Source organism: Ischnura elegans, assembly GCF_921293095.1.
Source record: "Ischnura elegans chromosome 13 unlocalized genomic scaffold, ioIscEleg1.1 SUPER_13_unloc_2, whole genome shotgun sequence".
NCBI lineage: Eukaryota > Metazoa > Arthropoda > Insecta > Odonata > Coenagrionidae > Ischnura > Ischnura elegans.
In genome coordinates, this window is record NW_025791658.1 from 6,899,785 (window position 1) to 6,923,215 (window position 23,431).

General features: G+C 37.8%; 1 protein-coding gene across 1 annotated transcript in view; it reads right to left on the reverse strand.

Annotated features, from left to right (window-relative positions):
• The window catches only part of LOC124172763, a 40,812-nt gene extending 18,697 nt beyond the window's left edge, over positions 1–22,115 (reverse strand). Inside the window, exons 1-5 of the mRNA XM_046552251.1 lie at positions 22,015–22,115; positions 12,447–12,620; positions 10,006–10,080; positions 2,766–2,840; positions 2,066–2,149 (exon numbers count right to left, since the gene is read on the reverse strand). Of these exons, the coding sequence (XP_046408207.1) occupies positions 2,066–2,149; positions 2,766–2,840; positions 10,006–10,080; positions 12,447–12,607 (395 nt within the window). The 5' untranslated portion in view covers positions 12,608–12,620; positions 22,015–22,115. The remainder of the gene's footprint in view (positions 1–2,065; positions 2,150–2,765; positions 2,841–10,005; positions 10,081–12,446; positions 12,621–22,014) is intronic.
• Positions 22,116–23,431: the final 1,316 nt, after the last annotated feature.

The window sequence follows — 23,431 nt, forward strand, 5'->3', positions numbered from 1 at the left end:
GGCAATTTAGCAATAGGGTGGTTTCCTATTATTTTTTTATTGCCTAAATCGAAATATTATTACGTCTGGGGTAAGTATTTCACTCTTTTACATTTTTAAATGACGATATCTATTTTTCGCAATTAAATGAAAAGTGAACATTTTCAAGCGCGCGAAAACGCGACGGCTAAGCATGAATGATGGGAAAAGCCCGTGTGACGTCATTCTGGTTTCCGCTGTCACCGTGTGAGGTGACCTTGGGGAGAGGATTTGAGCGCTGATACGATGAAGGCTGCTAGCAGGTAGCAGAGTACCCTGCTAGCAGGTAGCGCTTGCCTTAAATAAGGATTATTAATACCTTATCAAACGAAGAAAACTTTCCGACCTTAGGCTGTTCTAGGTGATTATGGGACGTTTCCCTAACGTCTGAGTCTCATGCAAGCATTGGTAATCTCAGCCTTTGTAAAACTCCTATCTACTCGTAAAGAAACGAGGTCCCTGTGACGTCACGCGGAGTGGCATCGCATGGGCGGCAATCTAGCCTTTTTCAAATGAGAATAAAATTCACCATTGTCATTCGTCTAAACCGGTATTTCTAAAACAAATAATTTGTATATTATGAATGCACTAATGGTGGGCAACGAATGGCAATCGATGCCTTTCATTTTCTTTGATGAAGGAAACTACCCTATTGCGCTGTGATGTCGATGAACATAAGTACATTACATGAGGGTAATATGCTGTTTACTTTAAATAACCATCACTAGAATCTTGGAAGAATGGTGATAATTTTAAAACAAAGAAAAAATTTAAAAATATTTAAGGGGTTAACTTTTATTGTTTTGAATTTTAAAGGAATACATATTTATTTGTTTAAGGTTGGTTGGTTTAATAATAGTATGTACCGAGATGTAATGAAATTTATAGCAAATATTTTTACATAATTTGATAAAAATTCACTATCTCATTCCTCACCATGTGGTGTTCAATTATAAATTTTCTTGGAATTACAACTTTTACTTATCCCACTACTTTTCAATAAGGCGACCCCGGTTCAATTGAGTAATCATCATCTTCAGGCGCCAATTGTGATAAATTTATCTTATTATGTTACCTAATGGAGGAAGAGGTTAATTTTAAATACGAACGCCAGAGTGGGGGAGAAGGGTGGGCAAAGATATTAGTTTATCAGATTGCTATCCTCATTTTAAATAATTTGTAAAATTTACGAAAGCTCTCTAGATTGTAATTCACGGAGGTAGTTTTAAAACATTTGTTTGTAGCATAATTTTAAAACATTCATTTTAAAATCGCTCCTATGGAAGTTGCATAGCAAGTGTTTAGGAAAATTATCATAATTATCATCTCTGATTTTTTGTAAGCAATTATATATATTCTTTCTTTTTGACAGCGGAGGTCCTAGTCTGCGACACGTAGACACCATGCCAATTGGTGAATTTCAATGAATACAGTTCACATCTTTCTAATTGGTCTATGGGATCACTTTAAATTTTAAAACAGTCTTATTTTAAATTTAGCATCATATTTTGAAATTATGCAATGACCGACGTGAATTCAACTCTGGAGGCCAGTTGAAAATTAAAAAAAATAATGAAAGTTAGGATAGCGATCTGATAAACGAATACCATAGGAATTCTTTTACCCCATTCTGGCGTCCCTTTTAAAAAATTCTCCTCTTCCTCCGCTATGTAACTAGGTAACGATAATAGGATAAATACATCATAATTGGCGCCTGAAGATAATGATTACTCATTGCAGCCCGGGTCGCATAGACTTAAAGAAGTACTGGTATAAATTAAAGTTGAAATTCCATGAAAACGTTTAATTTTGATAGTAAAATTATGATAATTCTCCCAATTTATCATTTTTCCAATCCCTAAAAATAGAAAATTCATCAATATTGAGGTAAAACATTGGTTCTTTAACGATGACCACAAAGATATTCACAAAATAAATGATCTAGATTCATTTTGCGACGGTAATATACCCTAATGCTGAGTTGGGACCTAGATAACGAAAAATGACGTCTGGTGTTTCAACTGTAACATGTAGTGCTCCAACCTACCTATCGAAAGGAGACATTTTGTCCCACAGCTCCTTCAGATGTGTCACATTCTCCTCAGTACTCAGATCCTGATCCATAGCAGTGCTGAAATAAACAAAGAACAGCACATTGTCTTCAACGGAAATACTGACTTTCACGTAGAAGAGCACTGAAATGCACCCAAAATTTCATAAAATCCCAATAGGAATTGCAATATCGCAAACAGCACAGTTTATTCTATCATTCAAGAATATATCAGCAGGCAAAAACCAGTTACAAACCATTATAATGCCTCGTAACAGGTCTATATTTACATTTGTATATTAAGACCCCTCCAAAACTTAACTAAAGCAAAAAAATTAAATCAATGCTTAAATAACTTGTAGTACATGAAAACCATTGGCCATTACATCAAAATAACTAATAGAGCATGTTATACTTTACAAATCAAGTTTTCCGGGTGGTTCCAACAGTGTACCTGGCCCACTCAAAATATTTGCATCAGATTATCTATTTAAATGTGTTTCATATCCCTCTTTACTTGTTTTAATTATTAGGAGCTAGCCATGGGGTTTGAATACTTGGTTGACCATCCAGGGATCCCCGGTGAGGTCTCACTTATCAAAAAAAAGCTTTTCGTTATATCAGAAAGAGTGTGAGTTTCCACATGCATATTTCTCATTGATTATTATGTAAATTATGCGTCATTAAAAGAGCTTACCTTGAATTTTGGATGCCTACTTCCAGTTTCTTCAGGATATTAGTCAAGAACTCGAATACTTTCTCGTCAATATTACTGCGAGAGGAGAAGTCCGTGTGTAATTAATAATAATAATCTTGCCCACAATATATAATTTAAACAAATACACTAAATGTGGCATTGTCTGTTCATCAAATTATTTTTTTTTGTTATTTTTCATTTTGATAGTGTTTAAAAAATAGAGATATCACTATTTTTCTATTAAATCCATTTCCCGACTTTCACCATATTTTTGCCAAAAAATTCTATGCTGTTTACACTTTTACAGAGAGACATATGCCCTTCTGGACTCAATATACTTTGATTTTAATTACTGTTGCATTTTTAAATTCTTAAACCATTTTCCTTCCATTTCTTCCGTAACTTTTAACTGTTACAACAAGGCATTAATTTTCATTCTATGCGAAAAGATAAAATACTTGTAAAAAAGTGAAATTGACTGATCTTTGATATATGTATACAGTTGAAAGAAGGACACTTTTTGTTATGACAAATATTGTAACTCTTCAAGTTAGAGTAACAGAACACCGTGGCTCTAAACCTTCGGTGGTCAGCGAAGTTGTTATTACTACATTCAGAGGATAATAACATTTGAACATTTCAACGGGTTTCTGAGTATTTTTATCTCTTCAATCAAGAAGGATATCAAACGATTACCTTTTGTCCTCAAACGAGAAAATAGCTAAAGAGTCAAAATTTACTTCAGGTCAATGTTGAGGGACTAAACGAATGCATTTGTAAGAAAATATTCATTCGAGTTGAACATAAAAAAGAAGAAAACTTTTTTCAAAAGGTTTAAGTCTTCAAATAAGGTTGCCCAAATATCCCGACCCTGAACCCTCAAGGGAGTGAAGAATTCCTAATTTTGGTGCATTTGAGGGGTGATTTTAAGTAACGTAATTACCGTGTGAAGCATATGCTTATTTCATTATTGTAGGAAAATATTTAGAGGATTAATTTGTATCCTAATGCGAGGGAAAATAGTTAAGTCCATTTGCTTTACCCTGGAGTGTAGAGGTCATGCCCGTAGTTTTAGGTGACTAATCTACTTCGCAGTATGTAAAAAATCAGACACTGATCAACTATTCAATTTAAATATTATTTTCTAGCCTTCATTAAAAGGTGTCCTTAAAAAATTCCAAACTATTTTGGCTTGTTTTGGTCGCAGAGCAAAACCGTTGGTCTAATCGGTATGGAACGTTGATGAATTCGATAGTGCCACTTACCCACCACCCTCTTTGATCCTTTAGGTGCGGTCTGAGAGACTGATGCGTTTCTAAAATTATGAATATTTTCAAAATTGCTATTTTAAAATATCTATTATCCCCGTGAGCGTCATAATTTTGCATAATAAGGACATAGCACTCTTAAAATTTAACGTTCCTATTATTAATAGGGTGGTTTCCTATTATTTTTTTATTGCCTTAATCGAAAGATTATTACTCCTGGAGTACGTATTTCACGCTTTTAGATTTTTAAATGACGATATCTATTTTTCGCGATTAACCCTCATATGGATTTACAAAATTAGTTACGTCGTTGGATTTGCGGCGCCGCAGCGGCGCCGCGTCATTTTTTGCTATTATCTTTCAAAGTAAGCCTGAATTTACAAGTTTTCTGATTGATAATGGTAAATACATCTATTATCTTTATTTCTTACCGTGTTTTGCTAGATTTAAACCCTTATTGTTGAAGTTGCAACAAAAAATCTTGAACGCTGCATTCTTTCCCATTTCTTGCCGTAATGCTCTCTATTTCAGTTCCCTTTCTTTGTTATTTTCGAGTGAAAGTTTTAATTTCGTGTGTAATGGTCGTTTGAAATATTTTTTGATATACAGAGCTCGAAAAACTCCGCTTTTTAATGTTAATATTGTTTATAATTTTATGTATCTAAATACTAAAAATGATGACTTAATAAAATTCTTTTATGCCCATATGACATAATTTTGCTTCACTGCGTCCACCCATATGTTATATCTTTGCAGTGTATATAGAAGGATAAGTTATTAAACGTTAATAATGGAACAGCTTTAGGTTAAGTGAGAAGAGACGGGTGTTACTTTCTTGATTTTTACAAGATTCTGGCGATCAAGACAAATCTTACGAATATTCTGGGAGCTTATGTCCTGCAATAAAAAAATATCAAGTCTTATGGGCTTTGAAATATAAATAATATGGGATTATAAGCGACGTGTCAAAGAACCCAACGCTGCTTTGGAGGTGGAGCTAGAAGAGTCGGTACTCCTTTCCTACCACGGAGCCCTATTCCCTCACTGGGGACGTGTAGACCAAGGGAAAGGTTTCCTTGGATATGGACGGGTAAATGTTTAGCGTGGGAGTGCATCAAATTAGGTTTTACTCCTGCATTGGTGGGAAATCCAAAAAAATAACTTCTTAGAAGTATGGTTTATTGGTGGTAGGGGAGAAGGAGCAGCTGCCTTTTTTCTTTCGTCCAGCTCTGCGTGAGAAACTGATGGAATAATGTTCTGGGGTGACAAAAATACCCTCACTTAGGAAGGACTTCCCTTACATTTTCTTTCCGTAGCGTTTCACTGACCCAAACATTGAAAGACTATCCATACCTTCCCACTAAGCTCCCTTATTCGTCATTCACCACCTTCTTCCCCCCTCCCACAAAACTTGATTGAACTTCTCTCCACCCTAATGACCCACCCGAGCTGGAACTTCTTGGAATGAAGGGAGGGGCACTGCGGGGCGTTTTGACAATGCATTTGTTCCCTGTCCCTCATGCAGCGATGGAAGGATAAAGAAAAAGAAGGTTTTTGTATCTAATTGTCTCCTTGCACTCCCAACCTTTTTCGCGATAAGGATTTTCTACTCCTACCTGTCCTAACGATCTGGGTATTCCCCGATTCTTGGCAGTCGACACACTACCACCCCTTCACCTCAAACAACCTACCTGGCATTCCTTCTCCTTTCTTCTCCTCACGCACCCCTTTACGTTAGTAACAACCCCAATGCATAAAATATCAGTGCATTCGAGTACACAAAGAAACGAGAAATATGTTCACAAATTTTCACCTCACGGTAAATTGTCTTTTCACCTATTCATAATGAAACGATTTTTACCATGTAAATTCTAAACTCATCATCAGGAAAGAGAAATTATTTTCTATCACACAATTGTTTGGGTAGTTATCTTGATTTCACCCCAATGGTAAACTGTAATGTCATCAGTAACTATATAAACGCCAGCAATTTTGTATAGACTATCGTAGCCGCAAAGGGAATTTTTTCGAATGAAAGGTACAAGACATATAACAATTACTGTGCGATGTGTTCTTCACGGTAGTCGGTGAAACTTCTGAATCTCCTGGCAAGTTACAGTTACTCATTCAGCTAGAAATATTCACATAACGGTGAGGAAGCATTATTCTACGAATTCGGATAATGCATTGTGTTAAGTTTTTGTTAGAACTGCTGCATGGAATAATTCTCAACAGTCACCCTAGGATTTACCAAAAGGTGACTATCACCACGGCAGGTACGTGGACGCGGAGCGGAGAAGGTGCCCAAGCAAAACTAAGTCGGAAGCCATGGAAAAAAACAACCTTGGCTAGCCATGAGTTTCTATGAATAACTCTTGCGAAAAGATGAAGTTTAGTCAATGAACATTATAGCGAGGCAAACAAAATGATTCTTAGCTAAAAGAGAAAGCACAATTGGTATTGTAATATTTTCCTTTTGTTAAATAATTTACTTGGTTTATGAGTTTAAATAATAGGATTATAAATAGATTATAGCATTTCATATGAAACATAATTGCTTTGACATTAGCGTTGAGATTGCAGTCCCTGACGTAGCGACAAGGAAATTCTCGGCCCATGTAAAACTAAGTCGGAGACCCTAGAAAAAACAACTTTGACTAACCATGAGTTTTTATGAATAATTCTTGTAAAAACATGAAGTTTTGTCAATGAACATTATAACGAGGCAAATATTTTTATTCTAAGCTAAAATAGAAAGCAAATTTGGTATGGTAACATTTTCCTTTTTTTAACAATTTCATTTTGTTTATAATGTTTAGAAAAATAAATAACATGATTATAAATATATTATAGCATTTCATACGAAACATAAATGCTTTGACATTAACATTGAGAGTGCAGTCACCGACGTAGCGACGAGGAAATACTGAGCGCCGCAGCGGCGCCTTAATCCAACGACGTAACTTTTTTCATTAGAGGGCAGTAAAATGTAAACTATAGACACTATGTTAACAAAATTTTATATTTAAACGAAAAAGGCAGAAAAAATAGACTACTGAAAATTTCAAAATGATCCATTGGAATGGAAAATTTTTACACCACTTTTAAAACCACGAGCGCCGCTAAGGCGCAGCAAATCCATATGAGGGTTAAATGAAAAGTGAAAATTTTCAAGCGCGCGAAAACGCGACGCTTAAGTATGAATGTCGGGAAGTCTCTCCGCGTGACGTATTTCTGGTTCCCCCTCCCGCCCTGCGAGGTGACCTTGGGACGAGGCTTTGAGCGCTGATAGGACGCAGGATGCTAGCGGCTAGCTTAGTACCCTGCTGGCTGGTAGCGCTTGGCTTAAATAAGGATTATTAATAACTTATCAAACGAGGAAAACTTTCCGACCTTAGCCAGTTTTAATAAGTGATTGTTAAGACATGTTTCCCTGAGCTCTGCGCCTCATGCATGCAATGGTAACCTCAGACGACGTATAACTCCTATCTTCTCCTATAGAAACTAGGTCCCTGTGACGTCACGTGGGGTGGCATCGCATGGGCGCCAATCTGGCCCTTTTCAAATGAGGATAAAAATGGACCATTGCCATTCGTCTAACCCGGTATTTCTAAAACAAAATAATTTGTATATTATGAATACACTAATGGTGGGTAACGAATCGCAATCAATGCCTTTCGTTTTCTTTGATGAAGGAAACCACCCTATTTCTGAACATTTGCAACTGAATTTTAGTAACAGCCTGTGAGACCTCACGTCACTAAATTGAAAAAAACAATAAACGTAATGCTGGTGGAAATAAACAAAAAGTTATTAAAAACAAATTCCTTGTGATTTTTCAAGAAAAATAATAGTTAATAATTTGTAGGAAAGCATTTTTAGTTGCATAACGTGGATAATTAAGTACTTAATTAAAAAAGTACCATATTTATAACAACTCAAGTGTTTTTATAAAATTTTTTTGATCCTGTTTCAAGCTACATTTTTTACTGAAAAGCTTGGTTCGTATTGGGAATGCATAATATTAGATGTAAGTTTTATAATAGTTTAGAAGCAGTGGCGCCGACTCCATAGGGCCTGAGAGGGCCCGAGCCCCCTCAAAGATTCGTTTGGGGGTCGGAGCCCCCTCTATAATTCAAGAAAATAATTAAGTTATATTATGCTATGTGAAATCACAAAAATATATTGTTAATTTTTATTTCCCTTGTTTGATGAAAGTTACATTTTAAAATAAATTCAACAATGTGTGTTGAAACAAATAATTATATGGCTAAGCAGGTTAACTGAATCAAGTGGTGTGAATCATGGTAGTGTTTCGGTGCTGCGACACACTTTGAATTTAACCCCTTCTCGGGGCAAGACCTCCAATATGGGCCCCCTCAATATTTTTTATAAGTCGGCGCCCCTGTTGAGAAGTCAAAGAAACATTAAACTATGCAATGAAAATGACTTTGAAACGTTTTATGAGTGTTTGTTTTATTGCGCTCTCCCAGACCGCACGTCACTGGTAGTCTAACAAGAATTGCACGTCAGTGGTTAAGGGTTACAATCATTTTCCTCTGCCTTGGATGTAATACTGATAGCGTTCCCAGGAAAAATATCAGGGGTCATTTTAAGGTGTAAGAAACACCCATGTAAAGATTTTTCGAGGCTCTTTGATCATTGTTGTAGGTTGTAATACATTTTCCACCTATCAGAGCGGTTGCCGCAGTGGTTCCCGCAAATGGTCTCAGGTTGGGGTAGAGTGCGATGACGTCTCGTGCTACCCGCATCCAAGGAAGCGGCAGAGTAATGGGTGCGGTTAATCCGTTGTTGGTAGAGCGAGCTAGGGATGATGCAATTTCAAGTGACGCGCCAAAAATCCGATTCCCTGTCTGCTTAAGTGAAAATATACTTTAACCCATTAATCCCGTTTCGTTGCGTTAACGCAACATTATTGAATCCTAATTCTCAGAACAAGTTCCTACTTAAGAATAATTTTTTCTTCGATTTTTCGACTATTTTTTAAGTAATGAAACACTTACTTGCAATTTTCCACAAAAATAAAATTTTTACTACGACTTAAGTTTCGATGATACTACATCATTTTCAAGTAACAACTGAGAGAGGAGAAATGGGGTGGAAGGTCCTCAAGGAGCTGGTTGGAATGGATAGGGGTGCAAGGCGTGGAGGGGACTCCTATCCATTCCAACCAGCTCCTTGAGGACCTTCCACCCCATTTCTCCTCTCTCAGTTGTTACTTGAAAATGATGTAGTATCATCGAAACTTAAGTCGTAGTAAAAATTTTATTTTTGTGGAAAATTGCAAGTAAGTGTTTCATTATGAATCAATTCCACTCCATCTCGCTTGATTCCTCGAATTTTATATTTTTTAAGTATCTCTACTTCTAATTCTGTCATTTTCACCAACATTTTCATTTATATAATTGTATTTTTACGACTGAAGGCGTTTGGCCTAAAAATCGGTGCGCGCATACGAGATACCTCAGGGAAAATGACACATCCCAGCATGTCCTTTAAGGCAGAATGGGGAATTTCCTCCGAAGGAATACTGATTACTCCCGGCGAAGATGTCGAGTGTGCAAATCAAGATAAAAATTAAAAGATGTAACCTAAGTTTTAAAAATTACTTTTTTTGTATCTATTCGCCGGAGTTTTCCCAGCGTTGCGCATACGCATCATCATGAAAATCATGTTATATGATAAAAAAATTATTTTTCCAAAAAGTCATCTTAATAAGACCAAAATAAATCGGAAAGTTCTAAACAACCGAAGTTAAAAGCCCTGAATACAGTCTGGGAAATATTGGGTTAACCTAAACCACTAAATCTCCTATTAATAGTTCATCACTGATATAATAACTGCCACAATTAAGTATTCTCTATCTATTAAAGTTCAACGGGTAACTTTGGCTAGCAATGAATATGTATATGCAAGTGACGCTGAAGAAATTAATCGATTGTTAAACTCACTCTTGGATGCAGTACATCCGTTCTTCCTTCAGCAAATCCTTGATCATGTCCAGCGCCGAGATAAAACAGTCCTTCCTAAAAAGAAAGTCAAATTTGTTTTTATTTAGTGCGACTTCACCAACAAATGATATATCCTTTGTCCAAGTGATTCTTGTATCGGATATTTGAACCCTTAAGCAGAGGGCAGCAGGTAACACATGAACGAAGGCTAGTATCAATAGCACAAATATAGTGGGTGCAAAACGTATTCTTTCCCCTGCGAAACAACGATATATTCCGGCGCCGCAATTGTGGGAACCCACGCAGCGACTTCATTGACTCCGGTGGGGAAAAGTTTGTTCAAAAGATATGCAAAGGATATTCTCTATCGCAGTATTTTTAGTGCAAAGACTGTTCTCAATGAACGTCCAAATTCAACTTATAGCGCACTATCCAGGTTCAAAGTACATTCTCCTAAAGTAGTGCAAAGGACGTTCATAGGATATTCATCTTGCACAACCTCTGGCCAGATCGTGCGGTAAGGAGGTTCAAAGTTGCTTCACAGGATATTCACCTCGCAATGCCCTAGCCGCATCGTGCTGTAAGAAGGTCCAAAATTTATTAATAGGATGTGCATGGTGGTGGACCGTAGTAGTTTGCATTTTAATTGAACATCCATCACACACTAACCGACGATATTAATTGAGTATCAACTTGTAGCGTTCATAATAATTATTCTACAATTCCAGAATGATAATACAAAACTATTGAAAGAATCACCACACTCATGATCATCGTCCGACATTTCTTTTTCTCACACATCTCCGGGTTCGATTACGTAGTGCAAATTATATAGTCTATCGGGTGAAGCAAGTGGTCTCGGATATTGTATTAAAACATGAGAAATATATTTACCAGTCTGTATTAAGTATTATCACAAACACTGCAACTGAAGAAAAACGTAGATTTGATTCCGCTACGTTGTGAAAGACTACAACTATACAGCAAGTAGGAAAACCGAACGTAAGCAATGATTATTATCCTTTTTGAGGATATTAACCGAACTATAAAAAGGACTAATACACTCATTAATCCAACTTGATCAGTACTCGGCTCGTCTCCTCTACTCCGTGGGGCTCATCTCAGCTCACGACTCCAAACACCAAGAGTTAGGGATAGAGTTAAAGTAATGCGATTCATTGTCTCCTAGAATATGTTTTATGCCCTGCCGGTAAGGATGATCTTCTATTATTATAAATATTTTACACGATGAAATACAATGCTCGAAACGTCCTGAGAAGAAGCTATTAATCAAAATATGTCATTGATTGAAATATTTTATCTTTTTTACCACGAATCATTCCCAATCTGAGGACTAGAAACAATAAATACGAGGCATGAGAAAAGCAGGCTCCGGAATATCATCAGAAACTTGTGAAGATACTGTCATAGTCTTATTTTGTCTCATTATCTTGTCTTGGCTCAAATCTAGTGCCGACAATTTGTGCCTCCTCCGTGCTCTGCGGTGTTGTCTTAAGTCAGCACTAGGGTGGTTTCCTATTATTTTTTATTGCCTGAATCGAAAGTTTATTACTCCTGGAGTACGTATTTCACGCTTTTAGACTTTTAAATGACGATATCTATTTTATAGCGATTAAATAAAAAGTGAAAATTTTCAAGTGCGCGAAAACGCGACGGCTAAGTATGAATGCCGGGAAAACTCCGTGTGACGCCGTTCTCGCTCCCGCTGCCGCAAGTGAGGTGACCTTGGGGCGAGGCTTTGAGCGCTGATACGACACAGGATGCTAGCAGGTAGTAGAGTACCCTGCTAGCTGGTAGCACTTGGCTTAAATAAGGATTATTAATACCCTATCAAACGAAGAAATGTTTCTGACCATAGGAAGTTTTAATGGGTGATTATTAAGAGATGTTTCCCTGAGCTCTGTGCCTCATGCATGCATTGGTAATTCAGAAGATGTAAAACTCCTAACTACTCGTATAGAGACTAGATCCCTGTGACGTCACGTTTAGTGGCATCGCATGGGCGCCAATCTGGCCTTTTTCAAGTGATGATAAAATTTACTATTTACATCCATCTAAACCGGTATTTCTAAAAACCAAATAATTTGTATATTATGAGTACACTAATGGTGGGTAATGAATTGCAAACAATTCTTTTCGTTTTCTTTTATGAAGGAAACTACCCTATTATTCCCAATCTCAGGACTTGAAACAACAATACAAGACATGACAAAAGTAGGCTATGGAATATCATCAGAAACTTGTAGAGGTACTGTCATAGTTTTAATTTATCCCATTCCCTTGTCAAGGCTCAATTGTTGTGCCAACAATTTGCGCCTCCTCCGTGCTCAGCGGTGTTGTCTTAAGTCAGCGATTCCCTCCCAAGTGCGAGTTAAACGAAATACTGTAGCATTAGCTGCGGGCAGTGAATTCATACGTACCGATCATCCTGTCCGTCTGTGTTTGACGCTGATGAATCAGCGATTGAGGAGTTGTTTCGGATCCTCGACTCCTGCTCGTCTTGGCTCCGGTCTGGAATCAATGACACCACTTCCTCAAGATCTTCGGTCGACGCCATGGGAGCAAGGCCTGATTTCAGCATTTTGACGGAACTCCTGGATCGAGTGAAAAGTATTCATGTTAGCTAACAGGAGCTGAAGAGTACTGTTGAATCATTAAAGGTAGTAATAACCAGTGGCCCAGCGAGGGGGGAGGTTTGGGGGATAAAACCCTCCCCTGAGCCCGGAAAATTTTCAAAGTTGAATTCATTTTACTTAATTTGATTGATATTACTAATAGAATAGTGTAAGGATTGATAAAATATCCCTCATAAAGCCGTAAAACTCATAATTTTGAATCATTTACCTTAAAATTCCGCAATTTATTAATCTCGTACCCATTGTTTATACTGGTGGGTTTTCCATACCCCCACACACCAAGGTATTAGTAGCACCTAAACTCCCCCTCCAGCCTTAATTACTTGCTGCTCTCCTGGCTATAACTATGCATAATTCTATGCTTGACTATCGCAATCCGTCTATTGCTCAGCAAATCAAAAATTTTCATCAAGCGTTTAACGATTACAAGGGATAGTAGAAGCATGACTGACGTCATGTGTCGAACAGCCTAAGCAAAGATAGGATTAAAGGCTACTTTGCTCGAGGATCGTAAGCTTGAGACCAGGAAATAGAAAGAGAAAATATGGGTGTGGTCTTTGTTGGTTCAGAAGATTGGACCATCGGGAAAAGTTATCAGAAAAGGATAGATGCCTAGGAAACCTGGTGCTGGAGGAGAATGCTTAATATGAATTGGACGGATAGGGTGAGGAATTAGGAGAAAGGCGGGTATGCATAAGAAAAGGATAAGAAAGACTTCTATGGTTCAATGTACGCCGAAGAAGAACGAGGTGGATTGGCCACGGAATGAGAAACAGCACTAAATTCGTCCAAAACATAATGGGAGGGAAAATTGATGGAAAAGTGTCCAGAGGGAGACGAAAGGACAAATATCGGAGTCAGATGAAGAAGGATAAAGGGAAGAGGAGCCTCATTTCAGCATGGTAGCAGAACTCCTGGATCGAGGGAAAAGTATTCATGTTTGCTAACAGGAGCTGAAGACTACTTTGGAGTCATTAAAGGTAGTAAGCACTGTGCATTCTACCATGCTTGACCACCTCAATCTATGTATAGCTCACCAAATCAAAGAAATGCATCAGCCATGTAGCGAAAGTGGTGGCATAAATGCATGTGTGAGAAATCTTGAATCAAGCCAAAGATATTAGAGTACCATTGCAAGGGACTAGTGGAAGCACGAGTGACGTCAGGCTTCGAATAGCGTAAGCTAAGGTGGTGTTCATGGCTACTATGCTCAAAGAGCTTATGGCTCGAGACCAGGAATGAGTAAGTAAAGATATATGTGTGGTCATTTTTGGTTCAAAAGGTTGGACCATCGGAAAAAGTGATCAGAAAAGAACAGAAGCCTGGGAAACCTGGTGCTGGAAGAGAATGCTTAAGATGAATTGGACGGATAGGGTGAGGAATTAGAAGGAAGGAGATTATGTTGAAGAAAGATTTCTAGAGATTACTGTACACCAATGAAGAACAAGGTGGATTGGCCACGGAACGAGAAACAGCAGTTTATGCGTGGGAAACATAATGGAATGGAAAATTGATGGAAAAGTCTCGAGAGGAAGACATAAGGACAAATGCTGATTTAGATGAAGAAGGGTGCGGGGGAGACAAGCTTCAAGGCGATTTAAAAAATGGCACTGGAGAGATGAGGAGAAATGTTGGCCTGTAGTGGGCATAAAAGACTTAGGATTGAAATACTATGAACGGATATATGTACAGACAATCATGAGGAATCGCATTGAAAATGTATGCTTTTGATATATCACATCACCATCTAGCGATTTGATCTATGGATTTTTCTTCCTCATAGGATAATCCTCTAAAATCGCTGGAACATTAATGGCTTTGCCTGGGTTCGCTATTTAGTTGGGCCCTTTTCGCTTCTATAGCGTTAAGGTGTTTTTCCCTGTCCCATCCCTTCGGAACCTATCCTACCCCAGAGGCGTCGCACAGTGGGGCCAAACCCCACTTAAGTGGACAAAAGTACAAAATTTAAAGTTTGAAATGGGGTTTTTTTAATATTAGGTTGGGTAATAGGATGTTTGAACTGCATAACAGTGTATTTTACCGGTTGGTATGTGTGCACTTTCGCGTAGAAATAAGTGTTAAAGTGAGAGAAAAGCGAAGCACTGGTCCCGGAGTTGCAGACGCCTAAATGGACGATCGATTTTAAACTATGATTACAGTACACTGGTCCCTTTGATTTAATTTTTTTAACTTTCAATCAATTGGAATAAGCATTGAAAATATAAATTTGCTTTTACTATTTATATTTTGGAGAAAATAGCCCTGGAGAAAATAGCCCTGGAGAAAATATATATGATGAATGGAACGTCGTTGATTTTTCACGATGAAAAGTTTCATTTATTGAGAGAAAAGTTATATAATCGGACGGAATCGTAACGTGATTTTTAGATATATTATTAATTGAAGAACGAGCTAACTAATGCAAAAGAAATCAAGTGCCATCGAGTTGCAAAAAGAGTTTTATGATAAAAGATTAGCTGTGCATGACAAGCCGAAAGGTAATCCATTCGGCCGCAATGGCCGCATAGCAACGGGTAAACTATAATATAAACAGTGTCCATTAAGATCTTATTATTTTGTAATAAATCAAATTTTCATGCATTAGATATTTTGTCTACAATTAGATACAAGCGGTGAAGTTTTCTACACAAGAGGTGAGATTTTTGAAATGTAGAGAGGCCATTTCCGAGGCTCCCACCCTGTCGTGAATGAAGTGCTCAAAAAGGTTATTTCCGTTCAACTGAGGTGTACTTATTCGATTCCGGAATGCCAATTTAGTACTTTTTCACTCTCTACGCGCAATAAACCATATTCTATTGAATTTGATTTTTGAGAGTTAAAACTACCTCTTCTATGTAGTATTTTCTTTCTTTGTGTATTGCAAAATGGTACGTGCAAACTTAAGAGCAAATCTTTGTTTTTCGAAGGTTTTTTAAAGATATTGCTAAAATAATTTCGAAAATTTTATATCAGAATTTTTCTGACCACTAGGATCATTAACGTGAACTTTTTTATTTTTATTATTTCAAAGTTTTATACATAATCTGTTTTTACAACTATTCAAGTTATTTTTCAAATTCTAAGAGTATTAATTAAATGGAAAAAAATAAAAAAATACAAAATATTGAAAACATAATATTGGATTTCATTAAAGCTGTCTCTAAAACATATATATGAATATTTTAAGGTTGTTGGTAAAAGTTTTTGACTTTTGTCCGTCTAAAGTGGGGTTTGGCCCCACTGTGCGTCGATGGGCTCCTATCGCGGCGGCGCCTCCTTCCTTTTTTCCTTCCCCTCCAGCCCTTCCCCGGGTGATCGGGCATTTAAGTCTCTGACTTGGTTCCCGGCCCCGGTGTGTTGTATCCCTGAAGGGCTCCCCATGAGCCCATAATGCATAACACATCACCGTCAATATAAGTTTCAGAAATCATCCCTAGTTTTGCCTTATATCTCCGTAACATTTGTATCACCATGCTATTCACTTACGGGTGTGGACACTTGCATAAACCCATTTAAATGAACTCAAGGGAGCACACCCAGAAAACAACCGGATAATCCCTTGTTGCGGTATTAGTGCACTTGTGTTCGAACGCGAATAACTAAATAAAGAAAATCAACACAGAAAAGCTAATTGAAAATCTTTTTTTCTGCCGAACGCAACTTTTTTTTACGTTTTTATGGTCTATAATTTCATAACATATTTTTTACTGTTTTTGATATGTTTGTAACACGACTTATGCACTGATATGTGGGTTTCTTCGTTGATGTTGGAGAACTTGACATTTGTAATATTGAAAACGTATACGGTGGCTACTAATGATTAGTTGTTAGATTGAATTGGGTTAATGTAATCGCAAGAAAAGAAAGTGCTTTTAAGAGAGAAGAATGATATTTATATTTTAAAATTCCAAATTTATTTAATTATTAAGTTTGAAATGCATTAAAATAAACTATGCCGGCCTCGATGGCGGCGGGATAACGTCCACGCCTGCCAAACAAGAGGTCGTGGGTTCAGTCCCGCCTGGGTAGGTTCCAGGGCATGGTTGTTCATGTACGTTTACTTGTTACATTTTTGAATACCCCGGCATAAAATGGCCAATAGGAGCTCTATCAGGTGGTTTGAGAATAAAATAAAAATAAATAAAAACTACGGAATGCACCAGGTAAGCATTTTTTCTTACGTCATCGGTAGGATTCGCGAAGTTGAAGACATTGAATGAGGGATTTACGCGGAAAATCAAACAGTAAATCCAGAATCACACGATCGAATCGTAAGTCCCAAATGATTGATAGTTCAACCAACAGGTTTCCAGGGGCCAAGACAGTGATCACTCATGGAGACTTAATTTTCTAAATTGAACGGCCTTTCCCACCGCCCTTAATTCAGTCCATTGCTTCGTCACTTCCCGTATTTACCACTGACACTCAATTAACCCTTTCACTGAGGCTGTGAACGTACCTGGGACCGTATTCTGTATTTCTTCGGTACCGCACCGGTCGGTTTCCCTTCCCAGCCCACCGACAGCACATCATTCCGTACCGACGACGGTTTTCATACCGACGACGGCTAATTCAGCGATTCAGTATGATCGTCGGTATCAAACCAGTCGGTACGGTTCCCCCTCCTTCTCAAACAGGGAAAATCCGAATATATCCGAAGTTAGAAGTCATTTAACGTGTCTCCACCAATGAAAGAAGGGTAAAAACAAGTGAAGACTCATTGGCACAGTTTGTTGTCGTCATTCTCAATCTTTTTATTTGCGGAAATTACGACTTATTGCTAGATTAAGATAAACGATATTGGATAAGTTGTTAACAATGCCTATATCATGTGTGATAGTAATGCTGTACCTACAGAATCGAAGGAAACAATATTACAACATCACAATAAAGTTTGTATGTGATGGAGATTGTTGTTGCTGGAAAGAATTATTGAAACTATCCTTGAGATCGTAGTTTCTTTTTTTAAATATTGATTCCGTATATTGCTATTTATTCATGATTTGGTAATATAGTTGTCATTAAGTAAGTTCCGTCTACATGTTATCAACGGAAGGTTATGCCATTGGCACCGTAGCAGACGAAAAAAACATACCATGGAACGTGAACGTAGGATTCAAAAGCAAATGTAAATGTCATATTAGAGGAACAAGTTAGGAAATTGTTATAAAAATATGGAACTGGGTGTAATTAAAAGAAGTGTAATGACGAGGAAGTAAAGAAATTGTAATTGGGTGAAATACATATGTTTAAGTTGCGCATTCCAAGTGAGAGAAAATTATAATATTGCGGTAAACCTCATACTTATTAACAAATATCTTCTTTTATCGTCAAGGGAATCAATGGCTGACGATAAAATAAAATATAGTTGCCTGTTAAAAATGAAAGAAACTGATACCGTTGTGGCAAACTTCATACTTAAATAAAAAGATCTTATTTCTATGCCAAGAGAAACGCCAATTGATGATTGAGTGAAATAATATTTGCCTATTCAGAGTGAGATAAAGTGATAACATTGCGGCAAAACTCATATTTAATTAAAAATATCTTTTTTATGTCAAAGGAGCAAATAAATGATGATAGAGAGAAGGAAATCCTATTACAAGCGAGTGAAAGTGGTAACATAAATGAGAGAAAGTCATTATATAGTGGCAAACCTCATGTTTATTAACCAATATCTTATATTTATGTCAAGGTAATCAACATAGATGTTGACACATTGAATTATAGTGGCCTATTCGAAGGGGCAGAAAAAGATAACATTGCAGCAAACCTCATTATTTACTCGGTGATGAGATAAAAACAAAATAAAACGTACAATGCGCACCGGGGAGTTGATGAAACCCACTAGTCGATGAAAATGAACGATTTTGTTAACTTTGCTAAAATGGCCATTTTCCGGTGGTCCGCAGCCTCGTTTTAAGTAAAGTTAATAAAATCGTTATTTTTCATCGCAGAAACACGGTTCAAAGACTTGCTTGATTGCTTGATTGGCAGGAGTGCGATAAAAAAAATCATTTTTTTACGATCGGATCGATTGGTTGATTTTCAAGTTGCAGTCAGAGCGGTCAATTTTCGGGACCCCCCCCCCGCTGGTAGGGTCGAAGAGACGGTCCTGCGTGGGTGAGCTCGTCAAGGAATAGTTACCGACCCTTTGGAGGGTGTACCACACCCATCCTGGAAGTACCTGCTCCATGGCCCAACTAAACGCATTTTCACATTTTCGCCGCATGTGAGGAGAAGGTTTTCGGAGATTGAACAGCAGCGAAAGGGTTACAGGCCTACCGTGGCATCACCATCTTAGTTAGAGGCCATGGATTGGCATTGGCTGAAAACTGTTCAAGCAACGGTTTCATGGATAGAAAAAGGGACGGGGAAGGAAATATAACCTAGATTTAGGCTGTTCTTATCGGAAAAAAAATCTGCAGATAAAATTAAAATAGTCAATAGGAGGATGCACTCAAAAATATATAGTTTTTTCCATATTTAATGCCAAAATGATATGAATGAAACTAACTAGAGGTAACTCTAAGAGCACACATCCGATTTTTACTTCAGATAAGCAATTCAGCTTATTAAACCCACTTGTCTGTTTCCACTAGAGCTGTGCGAGAGTCTCGACCCGACAATGCCGAGAAATGAAATTCTCGTCTCGACTGTCGAGACTCTCGGGTGGTCGAGGACCTCGCACAGCCCTAGTTTCCACACACTTTTATTTACACCGACCATGGTTTCGACAACTTGTGCCATTGTCCTTAACCGTTGTGCCACTAACCTTGATAATGGCACAAATTGTCGAAACCATGGTCGGTGTAAATAAAAGTCTGTGGAAACAGACAAGTGGGTTTACTAAGCTGAATATCAAAGAATTCCACCGTAACACGCCGGACTGTGTATCTTTTATCCAGATAAGCGACCTTAAGTGTCCGATATGAGCTACAGTCACGCCCAGTGCACGAACCTTATCTCTGCTATCCGACGCCGGGTGACGTGTTAACCTCATGATTGCTCCGTGATTAATGCTAAGAAAATCAGTACACGCATTCATTCCGGGAAAAAAGCAGTCAAAAGTTAATCGTAATTGAGGAACAAGGCGATAATGGTGTAGTTTCCTTCATCAAAGAAAACGAAAGGCATTGGATTGGAAAGGCAAAGGATTGCGATTCTTTACCCACCATTACTGTATTCATAATATACAAATTATTTCGTTTTAGAAATACCGGTTTAGACGAATGGCAATGGTCAATTTTAACCTCATTTGTAAAAGACCAGATTGGCGCCCATGCGATGCCACTCCACGTGACGTCACAGGGACCTAGTTTCTATACGAGTAGATAGGAGTTTTACATCGTCTGAGATTACCAATGCATGCATGAGGCACAGAGCTCAGGGAAACATGCCGTAATAATCACCCATTATATTTGCTTAGGGTCGGAAAGTTTTCTTCGTTTGATAAGGTATTAATAATCCTTATTTAAGCCAAGCGCTACCAGCTATCAGGGTACTCTGCCACCTACTAGCAGCCAGCATCGCAGCGGCGCTCATATCCTCGCCCCTAGGTCACCTCACTTGCGGCAGCGGGAATCAGAACGACGTCATACGGAGTTTTCCCAGCATTCATACTTAGCCGACGCGTTTTCGTGCGCTTGAAAATTTTCACTTTTCATTTAATCGCGAAAAATAGATATCGTCACTTTAAAATCTAATAGCGTGAAATACGTTTCCCTGGAATAATAATCTTTCCATTTAGGCAATAAAAAAATAAAAAGGAAACCACCCTATTATGCTTCGGTTGATGCCCTAAATCGTCGGCCGAATGAATTAATAATCTCGATATTTTTTTACCTCGTAACGATGTACATACATCGTGCATTTGAAAGTCGAGGATAAAGTACCCAAGGAAGAGTATAATTATAAAAAATTTGAAAATGTTACTATGGTGGATGAATCATAGGAAAAATAAATACCCAATTTCTCCGCTTGCAGCTGATGCCGGGAAAGTTAAGGAAACAAAGTCATGGGATAAAGAGAAGAAAAAAGTTGGTTTTTAGGCGGAGATATACCCAGAACCATGAGCGCGGAAATTGGAATGTAAATACGACATCTGCATAAACGACAAAAGAAGTTTAGATGCCTGCGAGTTCATTTAATGTATAGCTAGGGCAGGTTATTGAAAACGTTGTGATCTCGCTAACTTTCATGTGCACTGATTTGCGGGCATATCCATAGTTTTCCTAATTTAAAAATTCATTTTTAATCGATATAGTGATAGAATTGCACTTGAATAAAAATTTCATCCATAACGTCTGCAAGATTATGTACCACATTCATTAAAAGTCCTTCTTATGATTCGAAGATTAACCCTGGATGCTGCTGTAACATACGCACGTACACAGCGTTACTGGAGAAAATGTTGTCTTTCCAGGGTTGGACATTTGTTGGCAAGATTAATTGTACTAGGACTTCAAGTGTAATAAAGCAAGGAATGATTCCAGGGACTAATGTGAGGGATTTTTCGGTACTTTGTTTTCAAGAGGATGTACAATACAATGGAATATAGAATATATATTGGAATATAGAATATAGGATATAGAATACAATAGATTCGAGGAAAGACAGATCTTGACTTAAAGCCCGTATGACATTTTCCAATATATTGGCCAATAAATAGGCTCGCAATATTGTTTAAAATACTGGGCATTACGTATAGTATGATACGTATCAATATTTTAACCAATATTGGCCGAAGTAGTGTTCAAATGTCCCGCTAGAGAACGCCATTGTGTTTCGATGATTTTACGTTGCAAAAGCATTCGCGTGATTTGTACGCTTCAAACAGTAGTGAAACAACTTCATTCGTCCACATTTTAGAAACTATTTTTTTTATAGCGAATTTTAGAAAAAAAAACAATTTTTTACAGGCAAACCTGATGTTTTGCGAAGAGCTTCTTGTTTTGGCCACTAGAAGTCGACAAAACTGACTTCTGAATGGAGATTGGCCGCGAGAAAAAAGAGAACCTGTTCTAAATTACAAATTAGGCAATAAATTGTGTCCAACATTGTGAAAAGGATATTGGACTAGAAATTGGTGCGTTTCAGTTGGACCACAATCCAATATCCATTGAATTGGCCAATAAATTGGGAAGTGTCACACGGGCTTTACTACCCCCCCTAATTCCTCCTGGTAATAATCATTCAGTCTTAGTCTACACCGATAACTTTGTAAAATGCAGAGGATCACCGTCTTTCAATATAACCGAGGAAACTTTTCCAACTAATGGCATATAAAGTAGATCAAATGTAGGAACATAAAAATATCACAAAGTTTGCAAATAAACGGAATTATACTCACAGTAAAATAGGACCTCGGAAATGAAAAGGATGCCTTATTCAGAAGTTGTCTTCTAGCTGGCTGTCTTCAAGGAGCGTCTTAACGGCGTCTTATCCGGTCTGAAAGTAAACGCAGGATTATCTCGCAATCATTCTTAATACTTCGTATTATCAGCCATTATATATATATAGTTACTCGAAGTAAGGGCGATCTCAGATAGCATGAGATTCACACGTTATCAGAGTGGCGCCAGACGATAAATGCACTGTTGGCGTTTTTTGTGGCGGTGGGTCTAAGGTCCACCATTGCCGAACCGAAGGAATTTTTCTTGGAAGAGTTGTTGACTCAGCAAACACATGTAATTGACTTCTTCTTTGGGGGGATTTTATAGAATATAAAAAAATAATGTGTGCAGCGATGAGAAAGGATTTGATGAATTGTAAGTTTGAGATGACTAACAGACTTCCACCAAGAACAATTTCCAATGGTGCTAAAAAAATAACGGGTTTGAGTGAGAATTGATTGTTCAGAACAAAAGAATATCGGAAAGCATTTAATACAGATCGATTTGTGGCACGAGGAGAAGCTTAGGGCCTTAGCAAGGGGCGGGAGAGCATCTCATTGGAGGATGTGAAATACGGAAGTATATTTTGCATTATTTCCAACTCAAGGACGTTGTTTTATCTTGCCAATCCAGTAATGAAGATGGCCAAACAAAGAATTCATAATTTTTAACGATCCGTTGCTCAGCATCACATACTTATTTTCATTGAATAATATTATCTTAGTTTATTGTAAGAATGAGTATTCCACATAAATATTACATACGCCAATCAATTTCAATTTTAAAGAATATTTAAAAATCTATCAAATCTGAATGGATGAATCATGTTCTCGGATGTAGCCCGTGGCAAAATTTAATTAACGTGTAAGTTATATGCTGTCTACGTGCAGACTCAAAACGCCTTCATCGGTATGACACGTGCACCTTGGGTAATATCTTCTTCACTCCAATATTCCGCTCTATCTACACCATGCATCAATAGGTTCTCGACATATTGGCGTCCACGATCTCTTGGTCGGCAAAAATCACGATATTCGCACGTTTTCAATTTGGCGCCGGCCGAAGAAATATGTATTTGTCTCGCTGTCGATAAGGCTATCTACCGATTTGATCGATAGATTTTTGACCAATTTAAGTATACCGGGACTAGCCACGGTGATAACTTTTACGGGAGTCACCCGCAAAGCACAATTGTGCGAAAAATCCACAGAGAAAAAATCATTCGCCTTGACCGGGATTCGAACCCGGATCCCTCGATTTCCGGTCGAGTGCTTTAGCCAGTTAAGCTACCGAGGCGTCATTCATCCCTGTGGAAATTTGTGGACTATACCGGACAAGGTGGTATTGGTGGACTCGGTAGCTTAACTGGCTAAA